The 22,361-nt window shown below is 46.5% G+C and overlaps 1 protein-coding gene across 4 annotated transcripts in view; it reads right to left on the minus strand.

Moving 5' to 3' along the window:
* The window catches only part of MAMLD1 (mastermind like domain containing 1), a 55,791-nt gene extending 42,729 nt beyond the window's left edge, over positions 1 to 13,062 (minus strand). For 3 of the 4 annotated variants that reach the window (XM_064482573.1, XM_064482576.1, XM_064482575.1), the window contains exon 1: positions 12,865 to 13,062. In XM_064482573.1, coding sequence (XP_064338643.1) covers positions 12,865 to 12,960 — 96 coding nt within the window. In that variant the 5' untranslated portion in view covers positions 12,961 to 13,062. Of the gene's footprint in view, positions 1 to 12,668; positions 12,788 to 12,864 lie in introns of those variants that run through there. The other variant, XM_064482574.1, reaches the window with a different exon arrangement.
* Positions 13,063 to 22,361: the final 9,299 nt, after the last annotated feature.

Below are 22,361 nucleotides of genomic sequence, written 5' to 3' on the forward strand. Positions count from 1 at the left end.
CCTCTGGCCCAGATCGGGCCAGTCGGCTTGCTGATCCTCCCATTGCCTTTCTCACAAGTACATCCACACTCTGGCAACACGTCGGTCCTGTTAAATGTGCTCCCTATGAGTTTCTAAGAACCTCGTGCTGGCCAACTAGCTTGAATTTCAAGCCCTCTGACAGGAGTGTTTCCCAGTAGACTTGCTCAGGAGAAAGGGGGGAAGACTTCGTGGGGCCTGGTGGAGGGAGCCCCAGAACAGATGAGACATGACACATCAGGAAGAGAGACAAGGAGGGAAGGAGGGAGAGAGAGAATATGCCTGCATAGATACATGGCACCAGAGGAGCATCCGCAGCTACAGTATAAATACCCGTGTCTGGCCAGAGGTCTATTTGCATGTTTGTTTTGCAGAAGGATGTCCCAACAAACTGAAACTGATCTTTCCACAGAACAAACAGGATTTCCAGCATTTCTTGAATGGTAAGACCCGAGGCTCTGGAGGATCCCTGGGTGCTTGGGAATGCCAGGGAATCCTGAACACTGACTGGCTTCAAGAGGAGTCAGTTTGTCTTAGGAATGAATCTCTGCCAATTGGTGGTTTGGAGCAAGAATCTCACCCTACAGTAGGGGACGAATTGGTGTCCCGGGCTTGCCCTGAGCCGGTAGAGACTGCACGCTCAGCCCCTTATACAGGCAGAAGTGGGCTGGAGTGGAGGAAGGAGACCTGGAGGAGCCACCAAAAGACCTGATTTAAGTCCTAGCTCCTCCATTTGCTGTGTGACTATGGGCAAGTCACTCCCCCTCTCTGAGCCTCAGTCTCTCCTTCTGTGAAATGAGTACTCGGCCTGCCCTGGGTGCTCACAGCATTGTTGAGGCGTGCCCATCAGGGGCAGTCACTGTCACTGGTGTCATTCTCCAGGTCCTGGGTCCTCAGGCTGCCCCAACGCCCTCCAGGGTGGGCCTCGCCTGGCTCTCTGGCAAATAAGGACACATCCACTAGAATTGGGGCATGGGGAGGGAGCAGAGGGAGGCGAGTAGCCTGGTACTGATGGCATTGACCTGACAGCCAGCAGTGCTGTCTTTAAAATTCCACCTCACCAGCACCCCCATCCCCCAGGTTCCACCACACTCTTGGTGAACTTCAGCCATCCCAACCAGTGGGCTGTGGCTTCAACAAGCTTTAGCCAGAGCCATCTGAGCAGCAGCACCAACAAATGCAGAAACGAGCAGGCCTCGGTGGGGGATTTTCTAGAACTGGGTTCTTCCTTTCCGTAGTATAGACACACCAGTTGGAACAACTGGCAATTCTAAGACTGACCCCAAACCAACAGATGTATATGGATTTACTGGGCTCATAATTCATACTGTCCCACCTCCGAGAAGCCCCCCAGTATTCTGTCACTGAGCAAGCGTTTCTTGAGTGCTGGCTTAGCACTCCTAGGCTGTCAGAACTGCCAGGCCCTTAGTGACAGGCTGGTCCCCCCCATTCACGTTAGGGCTCATGAGGCACAGAGCCACGAAAAGATGTGCCTGTGGGCCAGCTCCTCTGACTCCCAGGTTGGCCTCTTTTCACTGAAAGAAACCCTGACCCAGTTTCCTCCAAACACCTGCCCACGTAGCATCACTAGTGGGATGAAGATGACTATTTGGGGGAGAAGAGAAGGATGGAGTTGGTGTGAAATACTTGGATGGATTTGGCGAGGTTGGCCTAGAGATCAGGCAGGTACTGCCTGTGGGGCTGGAATAGAAGCTGAAGGTCAAAGGCAAGGGTGCTGTCCCAGGCCAGATGACTCTGCAGGACTCAGGTTATCAAGCGTCATCTGCATTTCACCTGAATTAGACTGATGAGCCCGGAAACACGCAGGGCAGGGGAAAACGGGAGGCAGAGCTGAGGTTGGCAGCCACCAGGGCCACTGGGCAGACCTGGGTTTCTATAGAGGGCAGAAGGACCATTGGAGTTCATTTAAGCCCAAACTTCTCACTGCTCCCTGGGGGCTGCTTCTACGTATCTTGTGGTGCAACCTCTCATATGTTCCGATCCCACTCTGAGCCCCAGTGTCCCCATCCATAAAGTGAATGGTCCCAGCTTTGGTAAGCTGATGCTATGACTTTCTTCCTGGACTGCTCCTGCAGAGAAAGGAGGAATTCTCTTCTTCCTCACCTAAGAGGGCCTCTCTCCCTGGGGGGCAGGTAGGCGGAGGAGACCCTAATGTCTCACGAGTATCCCTGCCACGGGCAGGGTCTGTATTATTACTTCCAATCCCAGATCCTCTTCAAGGAAGCACAACTTGCCCCAGCAGATTTGGGGGCCAAATTATGGTCCTCCCCAAATCTCTATCCCTTTCTAACAAGGAATGATTTGAACATAGTGCGTGTGTGTGTGTATGTGTGTGTGTGCGCGCATGTGTGCGTGTGTATATGTGTGTGTGTGTGTGTGTGTGTGTGTGTGTGTTTAGACTAGCAGTGTTGATTCTGAGTATAGCAGGTCTGGGCTAGTTGTTGACTCAAGAATGGCGGCTCAGTGGGAAAAAAACATGGCGGCCTGCGATTTCGGTGAAATGAGCTGTGACACATTCTATTCGAGTCCTACCAGATCGCCAGTTACCAGGAAGGCTGTTACCTCTCCAACCACCTCTGAGGACCCAGTAGTTTAAAAGGGGTGAAGAGGAAATCACTTGTGGATGGATGGGTACCATCCCCACTGCACCCAGATGCAGATTTCTGCTTTGTGGGGACTGAGGTTTCTCCAGCGTGGGGAGCCCTCTTCATGAAAGAGAGTATAATGTTAAAGAACAAAAGTAGGTCCCAGGCTTTCCAAGGTTCAAAGTCCAGTCTTGAAGCTTAAGCACAAGAAGACTTGGCCCCTGCCTGTGCCCCAACAGTGGGAGGAATAAAATGGCAACAGGCTTTCGACTGATGTAGGAATTTCCCTGCCTGAGAAATCCAACAGCTGCGTAGGTGGGAGAAGAATCCAGAGACACCTGGTTAGTCCAGTGTGTTCTGGGGGTCACGGGCTTACTGAATAAGTACATTTTAGCAGCTGAGTGCCAACTTCTGGCTCTAAAATGTATCAACTGCCTGCAGATGTCCGCACCCAAGTTAGTAGATTTTAGAGCCAGGCTGTTTGAGCTCTGAGGCCATAGAAGCAGAGGCTGGGAGGGGACATGGGATAAGGAGCATCGGGTCAGTCCACAGACCCTCCCCATGGTCTAGGTCCTCTATGTTTTCCAGCTTTATTGAGGTATGATCAACAAATAATAATGATATGTATTGAGGTTGTACAATGTGGTTTTTTAGGATGAGTACAATGTGATGATTTAGTATCTGTAAACGTTGTGAGATGACGTAGGTCCTCTTTTTTCTAAATTGAGGCCAAATTCGCAGAGTATGAAATTAAGCTTTTTAAGTGTACAGTTCAGTGGCCTTTGTTCACAATGCTGTGCAATCAAAAGCAGGAGAGCGAGGCCACTTCCTAAATCTGTTATAGGAACCCCATGAGCCTAGAGGTGCCAAGTATGCACGCACCCAGCATGGGGTACCTACCAAATAAATATTCTCTCCCTTTCCACTCTTGAAAATGCAAGCACATTCTTGGTGGTCCTAAAGTGGTTTGTAACATAGTTACCCAGCAGCATCTACCATTCAAGGCAGCTCTGCCTTTACTCACTGGCTGCCCTCCTGAACAGCTGTGTGCGAGGCGAACTTTTGTAACTCAATCATAATAAAATGCAACAAGAATTTGCCATTGAAAGCAAACCCTCAGTAAATCCCTTTTATGAAGTGGAAGATCCCTCTTCCAAACTTACTTTTTTTAAAGGTGTAGTGTTTGGAGCTATTAGCCTTTCTTGTAATGAATCCTAATTTAATTTTGACCATAAATACATGCTGATGTTCCAGAGCCCCAAAGCCCACAGTGACAAGAGTAGGTATCCTATTGAAAATAATGTCAACCTAAAAAGGTTTCTTTCTTTCACTCTGTATGCAGAGTGTCTGTGAGTGCATCATGGAACATGTCATATCGCCTGACAACCTTCCCCTGCCTCCGTGTGTGTGATGGTGGTGGTAGTTCTGGAACAGATGATGGTGATAATCATGGTGGTGGTAGAGGTGGAGGTGACACTGATGGTGATGGTGGTGATGGTGATGACGGAAGTCAGGGGGATGGTGGTCATGGGGGTGGTGGTGCTGGTGGCGGTCTAGGTGGAGGTGGAGATGGTGGTGGTGGGGGTGGTGGAGGTGGTGATGGTGGCAGTGGATGAAGTTGCAGAGGTGGAAGAGATGATGGTGGAGATGGTGGCAGTGAGGAGGTGGTAGTGGTGATGGTGTTGGTGGTGGTGAGGTGATGGTGGAGCAGGCAGTGAAGGTGGTGCTGATGGTTGGGGTGTTCCTCCAGAGTACCTCCTTCCCACTCTCCCTCTCTGTAAGAAGCTCCATTGCCTGGGCCAGAGGAAGAAGACTCACTCCTAATGTGTTATTAACAGAAACCCAAAACTGTCTCCTTGTCATCATTCATAATTACCTTTTTCTCACTTAGAAAATTGAAGCTGAATTACCAGCAAAAACACAGGAGATTTTTGTTTGTTAAAATGCTGCCAATAAAGTAATTTTATGTCAGATTTAACTACAGGAAAGGGCAAGGCATTTCTAAGTTCCTTAGCTGTCATGTGACTTAAAAAAATCGGATGGACAGCAGTTAGCTACTGTACACCGAGCTCTTTGAAGCCATATACTCAGAAAGCAGATGTTAGATGCTGGTGTTTGGGCGACTGGCTTCCTGGAGGTATTTTATATCGGCCAAGTTCATTGTTCTAAACCCCAAAGGCTTCTAACTGTACAAAGCAGGGCTGTCTAGAGCGCCCAGAACAGAAATCCCCTAGGAATGAGCGCACGCCAGGGAGAGAAGTGGGGAACTACACCGGAAAGGAGCTGGGATTCTAGTGGGACAGACGGCAAGCAAACAGCAGAACGGAGCGTGAGCCGCACCCCTCAGAGGACTGAGGGGCAGCGATGTGGCAGAGTGGCCAGGTGGCTCCCAGAAGGAGAAGACATCTAAGTGGCCAACTAAATGCAGGCCAGGAGAAGGATCAGGAGCAGAACGCTCTAGATTGTAGGGCAGAAGGGAGAGGCCCTGGGGGCAAGCTCCTCACGAGGTCCAGGCACGGGCAGGTGGCCAGGGTGCTGGGTGCACAGCCATGGCTCTCCAAGGGCCTTGCAGGCCCTGGGAAAGGGGTAGATGTAAGATGTTTGCAGTGGGAAGTCTTTTGCCGGGGGTTTTATACAGAGGACAGATTGGCTCGAGCTATTTGTATAACATCTGTCCGGATGTCGCTGGGAGAGAGAAATAGGTGTTGCCAGAAGAACAAGGAACAGTTACAGAGGCAAGGCCTCTGGAGAAGAGATAGGTCAGAGTGAGGGCATCTGGCCAGCTTTGGCAGAGCAGCAAAGCAGAACACTTGGAAAGACACAAGGATCTGTGATGGTTCCTCAAGTGGCAGAGAAGGGAGTACCCACCTCTTAGAGGAAACTCCAGCCTTGGGGAAAAAATGAACCAAAAGCCCAGCAACCTAGATCAGGGGAGGGGCAACTTTCTGGAAAGGCCCAAAGAGTAACTATCCTGGGCTTTGCAGCCCTGTGGTCCCTGTTGCGATGTTACAGTAGACAGGATGGTCATGCCTGGTGGTGGGGGGCTTGTGCTAATACAACTTTATTTACAAAAACAAGCTCTGGGCCAGATTTAGCCCAGCCCTGACCTACCGCACAGGTTAAGCATCTTCCCCTAGGGACGTGGGTTGTTTCCAAATTGTCCTCCTCACACTGCAGGGGGCCACTTAGGTCTAGTATTCACGACAGTGGCAGGCAACATCTTTGGGGCTGAAAAGCTTCAAGCTTTCCATCATTGTACAAGTTAGGTGACCACTTCTGAACTGGGCAAGGCAGGTGGCAGCCCCCAGTGCCACGGGTAACCTTCACTAATGACAGTTATTATTATTGCAGGTTCCAGGAGAGAGAACACCGCCTTGTCCCGAAGGCCCATCTGCCTGGCTATTCCAGCCTCTGTATCCTCCTTCAACTATTCACATCTTGTCCAGGAGACAAAAGCACACCCTCCTCCCTCGCCTTCCACTCCCAGCCTGCAGGCTTTGGCCCAGCTCAAGGCTGCGCCCTGTTAGGCCTGTGAGGTTCCCATCTCCTCAGAGCAGCTCCCTGAAGTCCGGGGCTGCTTCCTCCTAATCTCTGGACCCCCAGAGCGCCTAGTCTCGTGACCAGGCTCAGCTGGCATCTGCAGATTTGAATCAGCACCAGAGCAAAAGGTTTCCTGCCAATTATCCTGTTCTCTCCTATTTCCAGCACACGACCAAGAGGCAACCACTTTTCAAAAACTGGGATGAATTCGCTAACTGGCCCAAGGACCTTGGACATCCCTTCCCCTTTGTGTGTCATTGGCCTCTTGTGTTCAACAAAGGGGGTGACCTGGACAATTCTGAAGGGAACTTCTGGCCGAGAGGAAGAGCGGCCACTGCTTACTGAGCATTTACTATGTGCCGGGTACTGAGCCAGGAGGTCTCAGGGTCCCGGGAGCGCCTGTGCCAGCTGACAGCCTTGGGGAGCAGCCGACCTGGAGAAGCAGCTTGGGACAGGGAGCCAGGAGAGGGACAGAGGCAAGTTTGTGTGCACGGGTGCAGGCGGGGGGTCAGGCAGGAGGGAGGGCGTGGCACTGCCGCCATGCTGGAGTCTTGGGTCTGGACCCCTCAGTGGTCAAGTCTGGCAGCCAGAGGCTCCTGCCTGCCTTTCTAACTTTGGTACTTTGGGGTTGGGGATTTGCTGAGAGGGGAGGAGGAAGAGGATGAAGAGAAAGGAAAGGCAAAGGAGGAGGAGGCAGGGTTCTGATAAATTCATCCATGTCGACTGCAGAAATCAAAATCTGTAGCCCAAACCTCAGAAGTGCATGGTTCTGAACGAGGCACCCCAGGGGCAGCTTAGGACCTGACGATCTGTCTGCCATGAGAGCCACACTGCGTTCTCAAGCTGAGGGTTTTCAACAAAAGCAGGAGGGCTTCACCAGCACAGGCCAGCCCAGAGTTTGGGGAGCCCCAGGACCGCATCCCCAGAGCTGCCCCACTACGGTGGTGGTGCCTGAGCATTGGCTCAGCAGGCTCTCCTGCCACCTCGACCCGGGGTCCCAGTGCCCACCCTCCTCTGCAGGGAGCTCAAGCTTCAGATACCTGTCACCTTGGGCCTAATGTCAAGGAAGCTGGCGGCAGGAGCCGGGCAGGAACGCAGGCAAGGACAGCGTGGGCTCCTGAAAGTTCAGAAAGAGGCAGGGCCTAGCTCCCAGATGCCAATGGAAGCCAGCTGCCAATCAGAACTTCCCCGCCCAGAATCCTCCCCTTCAAACAGACTGAGATTTTCAGGTCACTGCTTTGCCACATTGTGGCAGGACCCGGATGCAGAGCCCAGTGGTGTCCTGCAGGCTGGGCAGCGTGCAGCCCCTGTAGAAGAGCCTGGCTGAAGGCGAGGCCTCTGCCTGGCGGGGTGTCTGGAACAGGGAAGGGCTCTCACTGCGGGAGGAGGAGGAGGGAGGAACGGGAGCGAACAGCTGCGTGCTCCATGGGGAGGATCCCCAAATAGAACGGCGTAGATGCACTGCAGGCCTTGACCCAGAAGGCTCAGAGCTCCACCATCAATCCAGTGCTCCCCGGGCGGCGGGGCTGTTGATGGGACTGAGATATCCTCAGGGGCCCTGTGTTTCTACCTGAGCTCCAAGGACACACGTCTCCCATCGCCCTTCTGAGCCAATGCCAATCTCTGATCATTTTTAAAAAAGTGTTAACAGTGGTAACACCCTGGGTGGTTTCCACCATGTTCATGTTCCCTGAACCACACCTTGTTCAGTGTCTTTCCAGAAGCCCTGACATGGGCAAAGGGGAGTCTCATGCAGGATCCCAGTATATGTCGGGGACAGCTGCCTCCCTGAGGAGCTGGTTTCTAGAAGCAGGGCTAGACACGTCGCTCCCCTCCCCTGGGGCCAGACCTGCACCTGCACCAGGCCCACAGCCTGCGTGAAGCAGGGGACACTGGGCTGCCTCTCCAAGGCTTCCAAGAGAGCTGATTAGACAACTCAGCGCAGGTCCTGTCCGGTGGTCCCTACCTCCCTGCAGGGTTCTGATTATCCTGGCTCTCGGCTCCCAGGCTGGGCAGTGGACAATGCTGGTCAGAAGGTTCTAGGGAGCCACAAGGAGGAAGCAAAGATGACTCCACTCTTTCTCTGTGGATGGGCTGTCTGCTCTCGGAGTGAAATGTCCAGGCAATCTGGGGCTCTGTTTCGTTCGCTGCTTTAGCGCGAGCCACTGAGCCGTGCCGGCCTGTAGAAGGCTCTGAGCTCCCAACCTGGGGATGGGACACAGCAAAGGAGGAGGGGCTTTGGGGCCCCGGCACCTGGGTTTGAGATCTGAATTTCCAACCTACTGAGGGTGTAACCCTGGCAAAGTCCCTCAGTCTCCGCAGTGGTGAAGTGGAAATACTAATCCTTGTGTCTCAGGCATAGATGAGTGAATGTCTACAAAGGAGCCTGCAGCAGAGAGCCACTCTGCCATTCTCTCCTCATGGTTTCCGCGGAGGACGAGCAGAACTAGAATAGGATGCATCTGTTCCCAGGGGAGGAAGACTGGGCATAGTTTTTTCCTTGACTGGGAACTGCCGTAGCCCAGGGTCTAGCACGGGGCTAGGCACACCAGAGGGACCCTGGAAATGAGGCAGGAGGCCGGAGATAGGTCCTCTGACCTCAAGAGGGAAGGAGTTTGCTTACGGTCTCCCAAAGTGCTACTTACAGCTCTGGGATCACATTGGAGGACTCCTTATTGAGTCCTGTGCTTTTTTTGCGAGGAAACACATGTGCTTCCAAGGATGCTGGGTACAAATCCTAAACCTGGTCCCACACCACAGCAACAGGTGAACGGACCTCCTCCTACTGGGTATATCTAAGGTCGCCAGTCTAAAGAAGAGGGACAGAGAGAATGGGGACGGTATTTCTGTAGCTTTCCAAATCATCCCTTGTTACACTCAGGGCTCCTTCTCCCCCTTCCTCAGCCCCATCTGCATTTAGAGGTGAGAAGAAGAGGGGAGGGGGTGGTTTAGGTGGTGCCATGGATTAAAAGCAGGCTGCACTTGGGACCATCCAAACGGGGACCCTTGATATAGCTCCCCACCTTCTCGATGAGCCTATTTGTGCAAGTCACTGGATTGCTCAGCTCTCAGTGCCCTCATCCTTAAAGAGGGAGAATGGCTGAGAAGCTCAGAAGGAAGACTGGGCAGGCCAACTCATTGTAACCTATACAGTCGGTCATTTAGTATCATTCAATGATGAAACACAGAAAATGGGCAGTGAGCTCAGAGTCTCCGTCCTCGTTTGACTGTACGTCTAATGCCCATAACGCCTCCATTTTGTCTGGAGCTGCCTTATGAATGAACTAGGTGGCTGCTCTGAGATGGAGAATCTTTGCAACTTGTAGTGGGAATGTAGACAGAGATAGAGATGACATGTGACATGTAGACTGAGTTCCAATTCCCCGCAGGTTCCAAAGCGCTCCCATCTGGAGCGCACTGGTAAATGATCGACACAGCATGCTGGGGGAAGAATGGCCATCTTAATTTCAAAAAGAGGAATCAGATGTTCTGCCTCCTGTTAAAGCTCCATACACTAACTGCAGAGACTGGATGCCTTATGAACCTGGGCTGGATGCTGGGAGGGCACTGAGCTTTCTCATGATGACCCCTCCTGCCTGATACGTGCTTGGAGCTTCATAGGTTTCAACATGCTTCAGATCTAAGAGGCAGCAGAGCACAGTGGTGAAGAAAGCAGACTCTGAGCTCTGCCACGTCTTACCGCTGTGTCTTTGTCAAATTGCTTAGCCTCTCTGATAACGTGCCCCAAATGCTTAGCAAGTGCCTGGCATCTAGTCAAGGTGCTAGTCATACTCCTGGTTCATTTCACATTTGTCCTCAGGGTGGGCAAAGGATGGACAAAGCCCCCTAGCTACTTAAGAGCAAAAGCAAGACTAGGGTCTCAGGCCAAGAGCAATCATCCCATCAGATGCATATTTTCCTGCAAGGGGACTCTCAATTATTCCCATGGAAATCCCAGGACTCTTTAAAAGAACTCTCCTCTGGGATTGATACAATTTGATTAATAGATCTTGACTTGAAATTCGTTTTTGTTGTTGTTGTTGGTCTGTTTCTTGGGAAAGGGCAAGAGAACCAGGTAAACTGAATGTCTGAGTCAGATCTCCATGTTGAGGATGCTTGCAGGAGGAGGGAGAGTGGTACAAGGGAAGTGTTTCCAGAGGTACACAGTTTCCTGGGACTGGGGTGCAGGGTGTCGTCCCTGGATGTCACAAAGCATCTGAGGGACAGCAAGCACTGGGGACAGCCGAGGTCCAGTTCAGGCCCCACCTGGAAGTGCCAGCCCAGCAGCCACACAGGACCTCCTTCTGCTGCTCCCATTCCAAGTCCTGCCATAACTGGTTCTACAGCGTACCTGACAGGTGTGCCAAAGGAATGGGCTCCCTCAGCAGCACGGCCTTCAGAGACCAGGTGCCTCTTCCAAGAAGCCAGATGTGGTTTTTACCGCAAAGAGAACTCATCTGAGAGACTTGCCTTCGGAACCTGAGGCATAGTTGTCAGATTGCCTCGACTGAGGAAAATCTTTGGTCTTCTAGGACAGCTTGGAATTTCGGAAACAGCTTGTTCAGAGCCATGGGTGGAGAACAATGTGTGCCACGGAGGGGGGAGAGGGGCTGATTTTGATCAAGTCCAAGGTGTGACTCTAAAGCAGTGAATGTGAATTTTTGGCAAGGCTTATGAAGGGCTCTGAAGGCCACCTGCCAAGAGAAGCCACTCCTGGAAATGGCATAATCGAGGGCAGCTTCTCTAGTGTGAGGGCATGGACGCGCGCTCCAAGGACCTGTTCTAGGAAAAACCCTTCTAGCATTGAGATCTATACTGATCAAAACCAAAGCAATTACTACCTAGTCACACATTTTACAAGGGTGTTGGTGGGGCACATGGGCAGAAGGGGACGAGATTCCCTGCACTTACAACCCAGCCCTCTTTTCTCCTAGGAATGGAAACAAGTGTGAAAACAATGGGCAAACTGAAAACCATACTGAAACTGACCATGGACTCTGGAGGCACTGCCAAGAGGTTTCCCTTCACTGACTCAGTTGTTGACCGCTGAGAGGCAAGAACTACAAAGGGTAATTAGGATGGAGGGTAGAGATCGCCTTTGAGAGATGACTGATGGAAGGGCTGGCAATTTAGAGGACAGGCTGTTGGCCAACTAATTTCTCCCACTCTGCCATCCCATCTGACCGCTGTCTCTGTGCAAGCTGGAACTTCAGTAAACAAAGTTTTGTAAATGTCTACATACTCAACTAGATCCCACATTCTCAATACATTGTTGGTGGTAGACAATCAAGGGAAAAAACAGAAACAAGATTTCAACAAATCCCCCCCATCACCTGGGCAGGTATCAAGATTCTCAACTCAACAGAAAGCTGACTTACTGAAAGCGGATTGCCCGTGGAATGGGAGAAGCCAAGCCCTTTAGTTGTGTGAAATGACATCACCTCAGAGCCCCAAGCTCCTAGTTCTCTGAACAGGAAGGAAGCAGACCCACGGCTCTATAAGAGCTATTTCCTCTCTGCTCTCTTAATTTCAGAGATTAAGCCAGCCACTCCTCTGTGGACCTAATACACCGAGATAACAGCCATTGTGTTTGCTGCAACTCCTACTAACGGAGCTAATCTTAGCAGATTGGCGATGTTGTAGGCGTTCACTGTCAGATTCATCCAACCAATGGCTCTCATGGCCCCTTCTAGCATCCTGGCTCCTAGACTCCCACTGGAATCCCTAACTCTGAGTTTCTGACACATAGATGATCTCTAGGTTCCAAGGGAGGACAGGAGAAATTTGTCAGATGAGTTTTTAAAGGGACATGAGGACTAGAGAGTCAAATGGGAATCTCTTGCTGTGCCTTATTCACTGGCTTCCTGTTCTCAGTGGTACTGGGAAGCTAACACAATACATCTAGTGCCTGTCATTCCCACATTCCTGGTTTCTATTAAGAAAAAAAAGAGGCTTCCCCCCCCCTTTCATCTTTCCTCTCTAGTTGAAGGGGTGCAGTGCAGAGATAGCCGGACTGGAAACCCAGATGGAGCCTTGGATGCTATCTCCTGCTATTCCAGAAACTCATCAAGGGCCAAGGTCAGCTCATCGCCTAGATCTTTTCTAGGTCAGATTACAGTTCCTTACATTTTGGGTTGGTTCCTTGCCATCAAGTTTGCACAGAGAATTTCAATAACACTTTGTGAATGAAAAATGTTGCTCGCCATATCAGTAAACAAAGGAGGTTGCAGCCATCAAGCCACTACACAGCCATCTCTGACAGTGAGCCCTGAGGGGACTCAGGTTGGCAAAGGACAGGACACTGGCCCTAGAGAGCTAAGGTGCATGTGAAAGGAGTGATTTCAATGAGCCCGCCCATTAAATTTGCACATTCCCAAACATAGAAAAGTGCTAAATTCCTTGACTTGAGATATCTGGTTTTCTTTAATTAACAGTCATCTTTTGATGGTCTAACTACCTGGTCTTTGTTGCCAAAACTCCTATATGTCCTGGCTTCTCCCTTACCTCTTCGGAGCAGTCCCTCAAAGCGATCTGAGAGGCTGTCTCCCGAGCTTGAAGTCCTCAGAAAGTCCGCAGAATAACACATCATTCTCAACTTTTAGGCTGTGCATTTTTTTTTTCAGTCGACAACATTTTACGTTCAAGTTTAAGATAAGAAGCATTCAAACCCCCCCCCCTCCCCCATCGCCCATTGTCTGACCGATTCCTGGAGCTTTCTGGGCTCCTGACGATCTCCCACCATGGTGAAATGGGGAAGCATGCTCTTGACTACAAGCCGACTTTTCCAGTCGTCCATGGTTTGACCTGCAATTTTATTCTTGACTCTCCAAGGCGCTTCCCAAACGACCTAGACACAGGGCTTTGGGAGACAAAAAGTACACTGTCTTTCAGATACGAAGATGAGACCATTGACCCCATGAATCATCGACTTTCACTCTGAGGACAGGTTTGGGTGGAGTGAGCCACATCCCATTTCCTGTCTCTCTCTCCATCCCACCACCCTCATCGAGCCCCTCCCATCTCCAGGGATGACTTCTATGAGGCAGTTGGCTGGGATGAGACAGCAGTCCTTGGCCATGGGGCAGAGCAAAGTTCAATGGAGAGCTGAGGGATGGGTGGAGAAGCAGTCTGATGTAACTAAAATAACAGTGGGCTTAAAAGCAGGGAATGTGGGTCCGAAGTCTGGCTTTGCTTTTGTGTGGTATGCAGTGAGATCTGGGGAAAGGCTCTTCTGTTCTCTGACACAGGGTTTTTTATATGAACATCATGGTGGTTGGATCTGGTGATGGCTGACTGCCCCTTCAGCTCTGCTGAAGCCGTATGGCCCAGAGAAGTAGCAGCTCCCAACTCTGCCCCTGTTAGTACCCAGCCAAGTCAGCTAACAGTTCATGACCTGTCAGTGGAAGAAAGCGATGCATGTTGGAAGGGGCTCATGGAGCTCCGGTGCACTGATTTATAAAAAAACGACCCAAGCAGGTTGTGATCGTGGCTGCCCCAATTCACGCCCTCCATGACAGATAAGCAGATTTTTTAAAATTTTGCTTTATTTCATTTCTTTTTGTTGTTCACGATGCACACATGAAATAATAGCTCTTCTAAGGCCTTCATACGTGAGTGAAGCTCTCCTTCCCATAGATCGCCTTGGAAGGACAGAAAAAGGTCTACAATTTCAATGTCCAGATGCCTACCTCTGGAAAAATGGAGGGGCACTTTTCTCATTCTCCCATTGAGTACAACTAAGACCTCTGGACATTATATATTAAACAACCATAAGAAGACCCTGAAAGGTGGAGAGAAGAAAGCAGACTGGATAGGGACCTTGGGACCTAAAGAACGATGCGGTGGTGAGCTCCCAGTTTTTTTTTCCTCATAGATCTTAGATCCTGGATCTGAAGAAGCTGGCAACCCCAAATGCCAATGAATACAGACAAAAAGGCCCCCAAAAGCCTGTTCTCTTTAGCCAAAGGACCAGGAAAGGGGCAACCTACCAAGACAGAAAACTTTTGTGTAAGAACCATTCTAATTCCACTAAACACAACAGCAAAAGTGTGGTTCCATCACCCCATCAGCAAAGGCCAAGTGAGGACCTAGACTCCATTCCCAACTAGCAATCAGCGGTCATTTCTCCCTGTCCCTGCTAGGGTGGTGGTAGAGGGAGCCTCACAGAGAGCCAGGACCTTTGCCCCTGCACAGTGGTAATCAGTCCGCATCCCATCCTTCCCAATGTCAGTGGATAACACATGAAGAACAGTAATGAGGCACTCCTACCCAGCCCAACCAGGGTGGTATTAGCGGAAGCCCAGAGGGGAGCTGGAACTACTACCACTGCCTAGCAGTAACGAGAAGCCCCGACCTCCCTGGTGGCAATGAAGGCTTACAGGGGAACCTAGGTTTCCATGCCCATGTGGCAGAAATGAGACAGTGCCCCCCTTCTCAACCAGAGCATTGTCAGAGGATGCCAGCTAAAACAGAAGAACTAAATGAGTGCTGAAAAATATGTTTCAGGTAGGGGAAGGGGAATCAAAGCATCTTCAGATGAAAGAAAACTAAAAGACTTTTTTATATCAGACCTCTCCTACGAGAATGGCTAAAGGAAGTTCTCTAAACAGAAAAGAAATGATAAAAGAAGAAATTTTGGACATCACCAAGGAAGAAAGAACAATGAAATGAGAAAACAATATGGGTTAATGTAATAGAGTTTTGTTTTTCCTTTCAAGTGTTCTAGATTATGTTTGGTGGTTGAAGCACCAGTTATAGTATTGCATGCTGTGGTTCCAAATGTGTGTGGAAGAAATATTTAACCCAATTACATTATAAACAGAGGATGGTGGTAAAGGGGTGGAAAGAGAGGAAGGTTTCTATACTTCACTTGAACTGGTAAAATGCTGAGATTAGTAGGCCCTTATAAGTTATGTATATATGATGTAATACCTAAAGCAACCATGAAAAGTGGGCTAGGAAAAGATACATGCAAGAAATATCACATGATACCACTAAAAATACCATATGATATCATTTATATGTGGAATCTTAAAAAGATGACACAAATGAACTTATTTACAAAACAGAAACAAACTCATAGACTTAGAAAACAAACCTATGGTTACCAGGGGGAAAGGGGAGGGTGGAGAGACAAACTGGGAGTTCGAGATTTGCAGATACTAACCACTATATATAAAATTGATAAGGGGGAGGGTATAGCTCAGTGGTGGAGAGCATGCCTAGCATGCACAAGGTCCTGGGTTCAATTCCCAGTACCTCTGTTTAAAAAAAAAAAAACCTAAAATTAGCTTCCCCCCTTAAGAAAAAAAGAATTTTAAAAAAGTAAAATAAAATAGGTAAACAAGATCTTGCTATATAGCACAGAGAACTATATTCAATACCTTGTAATAGCCTATAATGAAAAAGAATATGAAAAGGAATATATATATATATTCCGATATATAACTGAATCACTATTCTGTACATCAGAAATCAACACAACATTGTGAACTGACTATACTTTAATATAAGAAAAGATACATGCAAAGACACTATACATGAATCATCAAATGGAATTCTAAAAAATATTCAAGTCACCCACAGGAAGTCAGGAAAAACAAAAGAGAGACACAAAAATAGGGAACAAGCAGAAAACAAAAATAAATTGGCAGAATTAATCACTAACTTATCAATAGGTTCATTAAGTGAAACTGATCTAAATACACCAATTAAAAGACAGAAATTGGTAGAGTTGATTTAAAAAACATAACCCAACTATATGCTCTCTACAAGATGCTTACCTCAAATATAATGATATGGGCAGGTTGAAAGTAAAATGATGAAAATATTAATTTAAAGAAAAATGAGCAGCAGTGGCTCTAGTAATATCAGATAAAGTAACTTCAGAACAAAGAACATTAGCAGGCAAAGACAGGGGCATTGTATTATGGGAAAAGGGTCAATCTGCCAAGAACACAAAGTAATCCTAAATGTGTATGCACCAAACAACAGAGCTCCATGGTTTATGAAGCAAAAATTAAAATAAATGAAAGGAAAAACAGAAAAATTTATATTTGCAGTGGAGACTTCAACATCCTTTCTCAACAACTGAGAGAACAATTAGACAGAAAATCAGCAAGATATAGATGAATTCAACAACACCACCATCGAATAGGATCTAATTGACATTTATAGAACATTCCCCCAAAACCCAGCAAAATTTACATTCTTTTCAAGCACCCAAGAAATATATACCAAGATAGACATATTCTGGACTATAAAGCAATCCACAAAAATTTAAGAGTTGGAGTAATACACTGTGTTTTCTGACTACAATGGAATCAAATTAGGAAACAAAACCAGAAAGACAATAGGAAAATTTCCAAACACTTAGAAAATAAGCAACACACTTTTAAAAAAGTTTATGAGTCAAAGAGAAAATCAGGAGAAATTTTTAAAATTCATTGAACTAAATGAAAATAAAAATATAATATACCAAAACTTATGGGACACAGGTAATGCTGTCTTGAGATGGAAATTTGTAGCACTAAAATGCTTATAAAATAGATGAGAAAAAGTCTAAAATCAATAATATAAGTTTCCACCTAAGAAACCAAGATAAAGAAGAATAAAATAAACCCAAATCAAACAGAAGTAAGAGAATATAAAGAATATATATTAATATTGAAATGAAATTAAAAACAACAACAAAAAATAGTGAAAACCCAATCAGAAAAAGGTAGTTCTTGGACAAAATAATAAAACTGACAAGCCTATGGCAAGACACAGATTACCAATATTGGTATGAAAAAGGGGACATTACTACTGACCCTGTAGACACGTAAAGGATAATAAAGGATTAATACAAGCAACTCTACACACATAAATCTGGAAATTAGATAAAATGGACCAATTATTCTAAAAGGTCAAACTACCAAAACTTGCTCAATATGAAATAATCTGACTAGCCTTATAATTATTAAAGAAATTAAATTCATAATTAAAAAAACCCTCAGAGACCGATAACTCCAGGCTCAGATGACTTCACTAAAGAATGATACCAAGTGTTTAAAGAAGAATTAGCACCAAATCTACATAACTTCTTTATAAAATAGAAGAGGAGGAAACACTTTCCAACTCACTGTGCTTCTCTTGACAGCAAAGGCAAAGACTATACAAAAAAAGAAAAAAAAAGAGAACTACAGACTAATATTTCTCATTCATATAGACACAAAAATGTTTAACAAAGTCTTAGAAATTTGTGAGAAGAATTGTATGCTATCATTTAGTTGATTTTATTCTAGAGATGCAAGGCTGGCTCAATATTCAAAAGTCAATCCATATTATCCAACATCTTAACAGGTAAAATAATAAAAATCACATGATCACCTCAAAACAATGTTGAAAGAGAAGAACAAAGTTGAATTAACACTTTCCAATTTAAATCTTACTACAAAGCTACAGTAATCAAAACAGTGTGGCACTGGCATAAGGACAGATATATAGGCCAATGGAATAGACTTTAGAATCCAGAAATAAACCCATAAATCTATGGCTAACTGATTTTTGAAAAAGGCGTCAAGATCATTTAATGGAGGAAAGAATAGTCTCTTTAACAAATGGTGCTGGGACAATTGGATAGCCCCAGGCAAAAAAATGAAGTGGGATTCCCCACCTCACACCACATACAAAAATCAACTCAAAATGAATCAATCGTCTAAACATAGGAGCTAAAACTATAAAATGTGTAGAAGAAAACATAAGGAAAAATCTTCATGACATTGGATTTGGCATTGGGTTCTTAGATATGACAGCAAAAGCACAAGCAACAAAAGAAAAAAAATAGATAAATTAGACTCCATCAAAGCTTAAAACTTTTGTACATTAAAGGGCATTATTAAAAAAGTGAAAAGACATCCCACAGAACGGGAGAAAACATTTGCAAAGCATATGTCAGGCAAGGATCTAGTATCCAGAATGTATAAAGAACTCTTACAACTTAACAGTAAAAAGATGAATGATACAATAAATAAAACGGGCAAAGGACTTAAATAGACATTTCTCCAAAGAGGATATGCTTATGTCCGTTGAGCACAGGTAAAGATGCTGAGTATTATTAGGTGTTAGAGAAATGCAAATGAAAACAATGACATATCACTTCCTACCTACTAGGATGACATAATAAAAAAGGAAAATAATAAGAGTTGGCAAGAATGTGGAGAAATTGGAACATTCATACATTGCTGGTGGGAATTTAAATGTTACGGCTGCTGGGGAAAATAGTTTGGCAATTCCTCAAAAAATTAAAACGTAAAATTACCATCAGACCCTGCAATCCCACTCCTATGCATATACCCCCAAAGAACTGAAAATAGGTATTCAAATATTTCTACACAAATGTTCACAGTAGCACTATTCATAATAACCAAAAGATGGAAACAACCCAAATGTCCATCCATGGATAGAGAAACAAATTTTGGTATATCCATACCAATAACTGTTATTCAGCCTTTCAAAGGAATGAAGCACTGACACCTGCTACAACCTGGATGAACTTTAAAAGCATTATGCTAAGTGAAAGAAGCCAGTCACAAAAGGTCACATATATGATTCCATTTATATGGAATATCCAGAAGAGGTAAGTCCATAGAGACAGATTGGTGGTTGCCAGGGAATGGGGGGTAAGGGAGAATGGGGAATAACTGCTTACCAAGTATGAGGTTTTACTTTGGGGTGATTTAAATGTTTAGAAACTAGATAGCGATGATGGTTTAACACATTGTGAATGTACTAAATGCCACTGAATTGTTACACGAATTTCATCTGTATTAAAAAAATATCAACAACACGAAATTCTGGCAACAGTGGAAGAAATTGGATTACTCATACATTGTTGGAGGGAATAAAAAATGGTACAGCCACTCTGAAACACTGTTTGGCAGTTTCTTAAAAACTGAACATGCAACTACTGTATGACCCAGCCATTGAACTCCTGGGTATTTCCCTCAGAGGGATGAAGACTTGTATTCATACAAAAATCTGCAAACAAGTGCTTATAGTAGCTTTATTCAAAATAGCCCCAAACTGGAAACTACCCAGACATCTTTCAATGGATGAATGGTTAAACAAACTGGTACATGTATACCATGACATATTACTCAGCGACAAAAAGACACGCTTGTTGACATATACAGTGACCTGGGTGAATGAGCAGAAAATTATGCTGAGTGGAAAAAGAAAAAAATACGCCAATCCCCAAAACTTACTTACTGTGTGATTCCATTTATATAACATTCTTAAAATGACAAAACTATAGAAATGGACTCATTAGACGTTGTCAAGGTGCAAGTAGAGGGTTGGCGTGGGAAGGAACTGGATATGTCCATAAATAGGCAAAATAAGGGATGTATGTGGAGATGGAAAAGTTCTGTACCTTGACTGTAGCAATGTCAGCACCCCAGTTGTGATATTGTACTATAGTTTTGCAAGATGTTATCATTAGGCGAAGCTGGCTAAAGGATACGTGGGACCTATTTGCAGTATTTCTTACAGCTACATGTGAATCTACAATTATCTCAAAACAAAAAATCCAATTAAAATCATATGATTGTGCTCTTTGATGCAGAAAAATCACTTCACAAAATTTGACACCCATTCATGGAAACAGCGATAAATTTGACCTTATCAAAAGTAGAATTTCTTCCTCTGTGGAAGACTTTGTGAATAGGATGAAAAACAAGACTGGGAGAAAATATTTGTAAACCTTCTTCTATCTGATAAAGGACTAGTATCTAGAATATATAAAGAATCTCAAAACCTCAACGGTAGGAAAACCAAGTATCCAATTAGAAAACGGGCAAAAGGCATGAAAAGACATTCCACTGAAGAGTTTCTACAGACGGCAAGGAAACACGTACAAAGATCTTCAATAGCATTAACCCTTAGAAAATTGCAAATTAAAAGCACAATGAGATTCCACTACCTACGTATCAGAATCACAACGCCAAAAGCTGCTGAGAACGTGGAGAGACTGGATGACTCAGGCATTGCTGGTAGGAATGTGAAAATGACCATGCAACTGTCGTATGACCCAACAGTCGTACTCTAGGGCCTTCGTTCCAGAGAAGCGGAAATTTACGTCCACACAAAAACCTGCAGCGACATCAGGTTCCTGGTTTTGATACTGTACAACTGTTATATAAGACGTAACCCGCGGGGGCCTCTCTGCACGCTGTTTGCAGCTTCCGCTGAATCTATCCTTATTTCAACGTGAGAAGCTAACTGCTATTCAAAAAAGATTTCAGTGGCCAGATCCAGGGGGACAATGGTTCTTCTTCTTGCTTCTGGGACATGTCCTAAGCAGCATTCTTTTTTTCCAGCAACCTACAGAAGCTGATAGAGACCTTTTTATTCTTTAAAGAACAATTCTCACCCAAACCTTCCTCAGGAGTTTCAGGGACCAAGCCCAAGGCCTCAGCTGTGACCTCACTCAAGTACTAGTGTTTAGAGACACCCCAGCGAGGACACTCCAATTAAAATGGACAAGAAGAGACCTTACCGCTGAAGCCACCCCTAACTCCCTGCCCAGTATCTCAAGCCTGCATGGGGGATGGAGGCCCAGATCTCATTTCAGGGCTGGCAACACAAAACCTATTGATAACAGACGAGCTACCCATTCATTCAGCTCTAAAGAAAGAAGGCAAAATTTAAAAAAACATGAAAAAGCTGCTTTAGCTTTTAAAGACCCCACTCTACTTTTTACCCTGCCCCTTTGTGGCTCCTGTAGCCGTGGGAAGAGTCACCTCCTGGCGTCTGTGTTGCTGGCCCGTCATAAAGATTAGCTCCAATAATTATTACTATGGAAGGAAGGAAGAGGAAGCAATGGGAAGGAGTCGCCGCCAGTGAAGAGTCATGTGACTTGATGGCTGGGAAGCTAAAGGCCACTCCTACCATCCGGAGCTCCAGCCTGGGCGCTGGGAAGAAGAGCGAGGCTGTGGACAAGGCAGAGAGCCGAGCGGCGTTAGGAAAAGATCCATCAGCCCACTGCCATCAACCACGGCCACTTTGGGCTCTCATTGCTCAGATGACCCTGCTCTAAAAGGGACTGGCTGTCACTAATTACTACCTGCCACTAGTAATCTTGGTGTTAAGGTGTAACTAGTCAGGTGAGAGGCCCAGCTTCCACAGGAGCCAGTCCCAGGAGAGGCAGGCAGAGCCCAGGCTGGAGACAGGCAGGTCAAGGGTTAAGAAGGCAGGGCTTCTGGATGTTACTAGAGTCAGGGCTTCAGAGCCCAATGACAGACCCTCCCGCAGGATGGCTGGCTTCTCAGTCCTGAGTTAGGGGTCCCTGGGAAGGCGGTTGAGGCTTAAAGATGCATTTTCCTCACATGGAAAATGCAAAGTTCTGTACAGACATCAAACAGCCAGAATTGGATGTCAGCTAAGAGCCAGGCATCAGGCTTGCCAATTTACAGAGAATGTTTTTCTGGCTCTCGGCAGCATTCCTATTAGGTCCATATGAACAGCATCCTTTGTGTTTCCATTGCCCTCAGCCGGAAGTACTTGTCCAGCATTTGGCTCTCCTCTAGACTGTAAGCTCCACGAGGGAAGGGAGCACGTACGCCTTACATGTGGTTGCAGCTCCACAGTGTTTCGAGCACACGGCAGGAGTCGGGAACTATCTGCTGAACAGATCTGCAGAGTGGATTCAAGCTTGGGTGGAGGCTGGATGAGAATCCTCTGTAGGAGTCCCTGAGCCTAGAGCCTTGATGACTCATTGCGCTGGAGCCCACGTGACCTTAGGAATGCCTACATGTTGTTCAGAATTTCCGCGTGTTTGAAAGAACGGCTTTGACAGTACACAAGAGCTACAAGGCCTGTCATTATAGCCTTGTGTTAATAAATATCTCAGTATTCTAAAACACCACGTTTCCTTTTTAAAAGTTGACTTTTAATAAGCCCAAAGTGATGTGGAGAAATTGGAACCCTCACATGTTGCTGGTGGGAATGTAAACGGGTGCAGACGCTCTGGAAAACAGTTTGGCAGTTGCGGAGTAAGTTAAACAGAGAGGAGCTCACAAGCCTGCAGTTCCAGTCTTGGGTATCCATCCAAGTGAATGGAAAACACGTCTCCACAAAAGCTTGTACAGGAACGTTCACAGCAACACTACTCACAGTAGCCAAGAGGTGGAAACAACCCAAACACCCATCAACTGG

Source organism: Camelus dromedarius, chromosome X (genome assembly GCF_036321535.1).
Source record: "Camelus dromedarius isolate mCamDro1 chromosome X, mCamDro1.pat, whole genome shotgun sequence".
Taxonomy (NCBI): Eukaryota; Metazoa; Chordata; class Mammalia; order Artiodactyla; family Camelidae; genus Camelus; species Camelus dromedarius.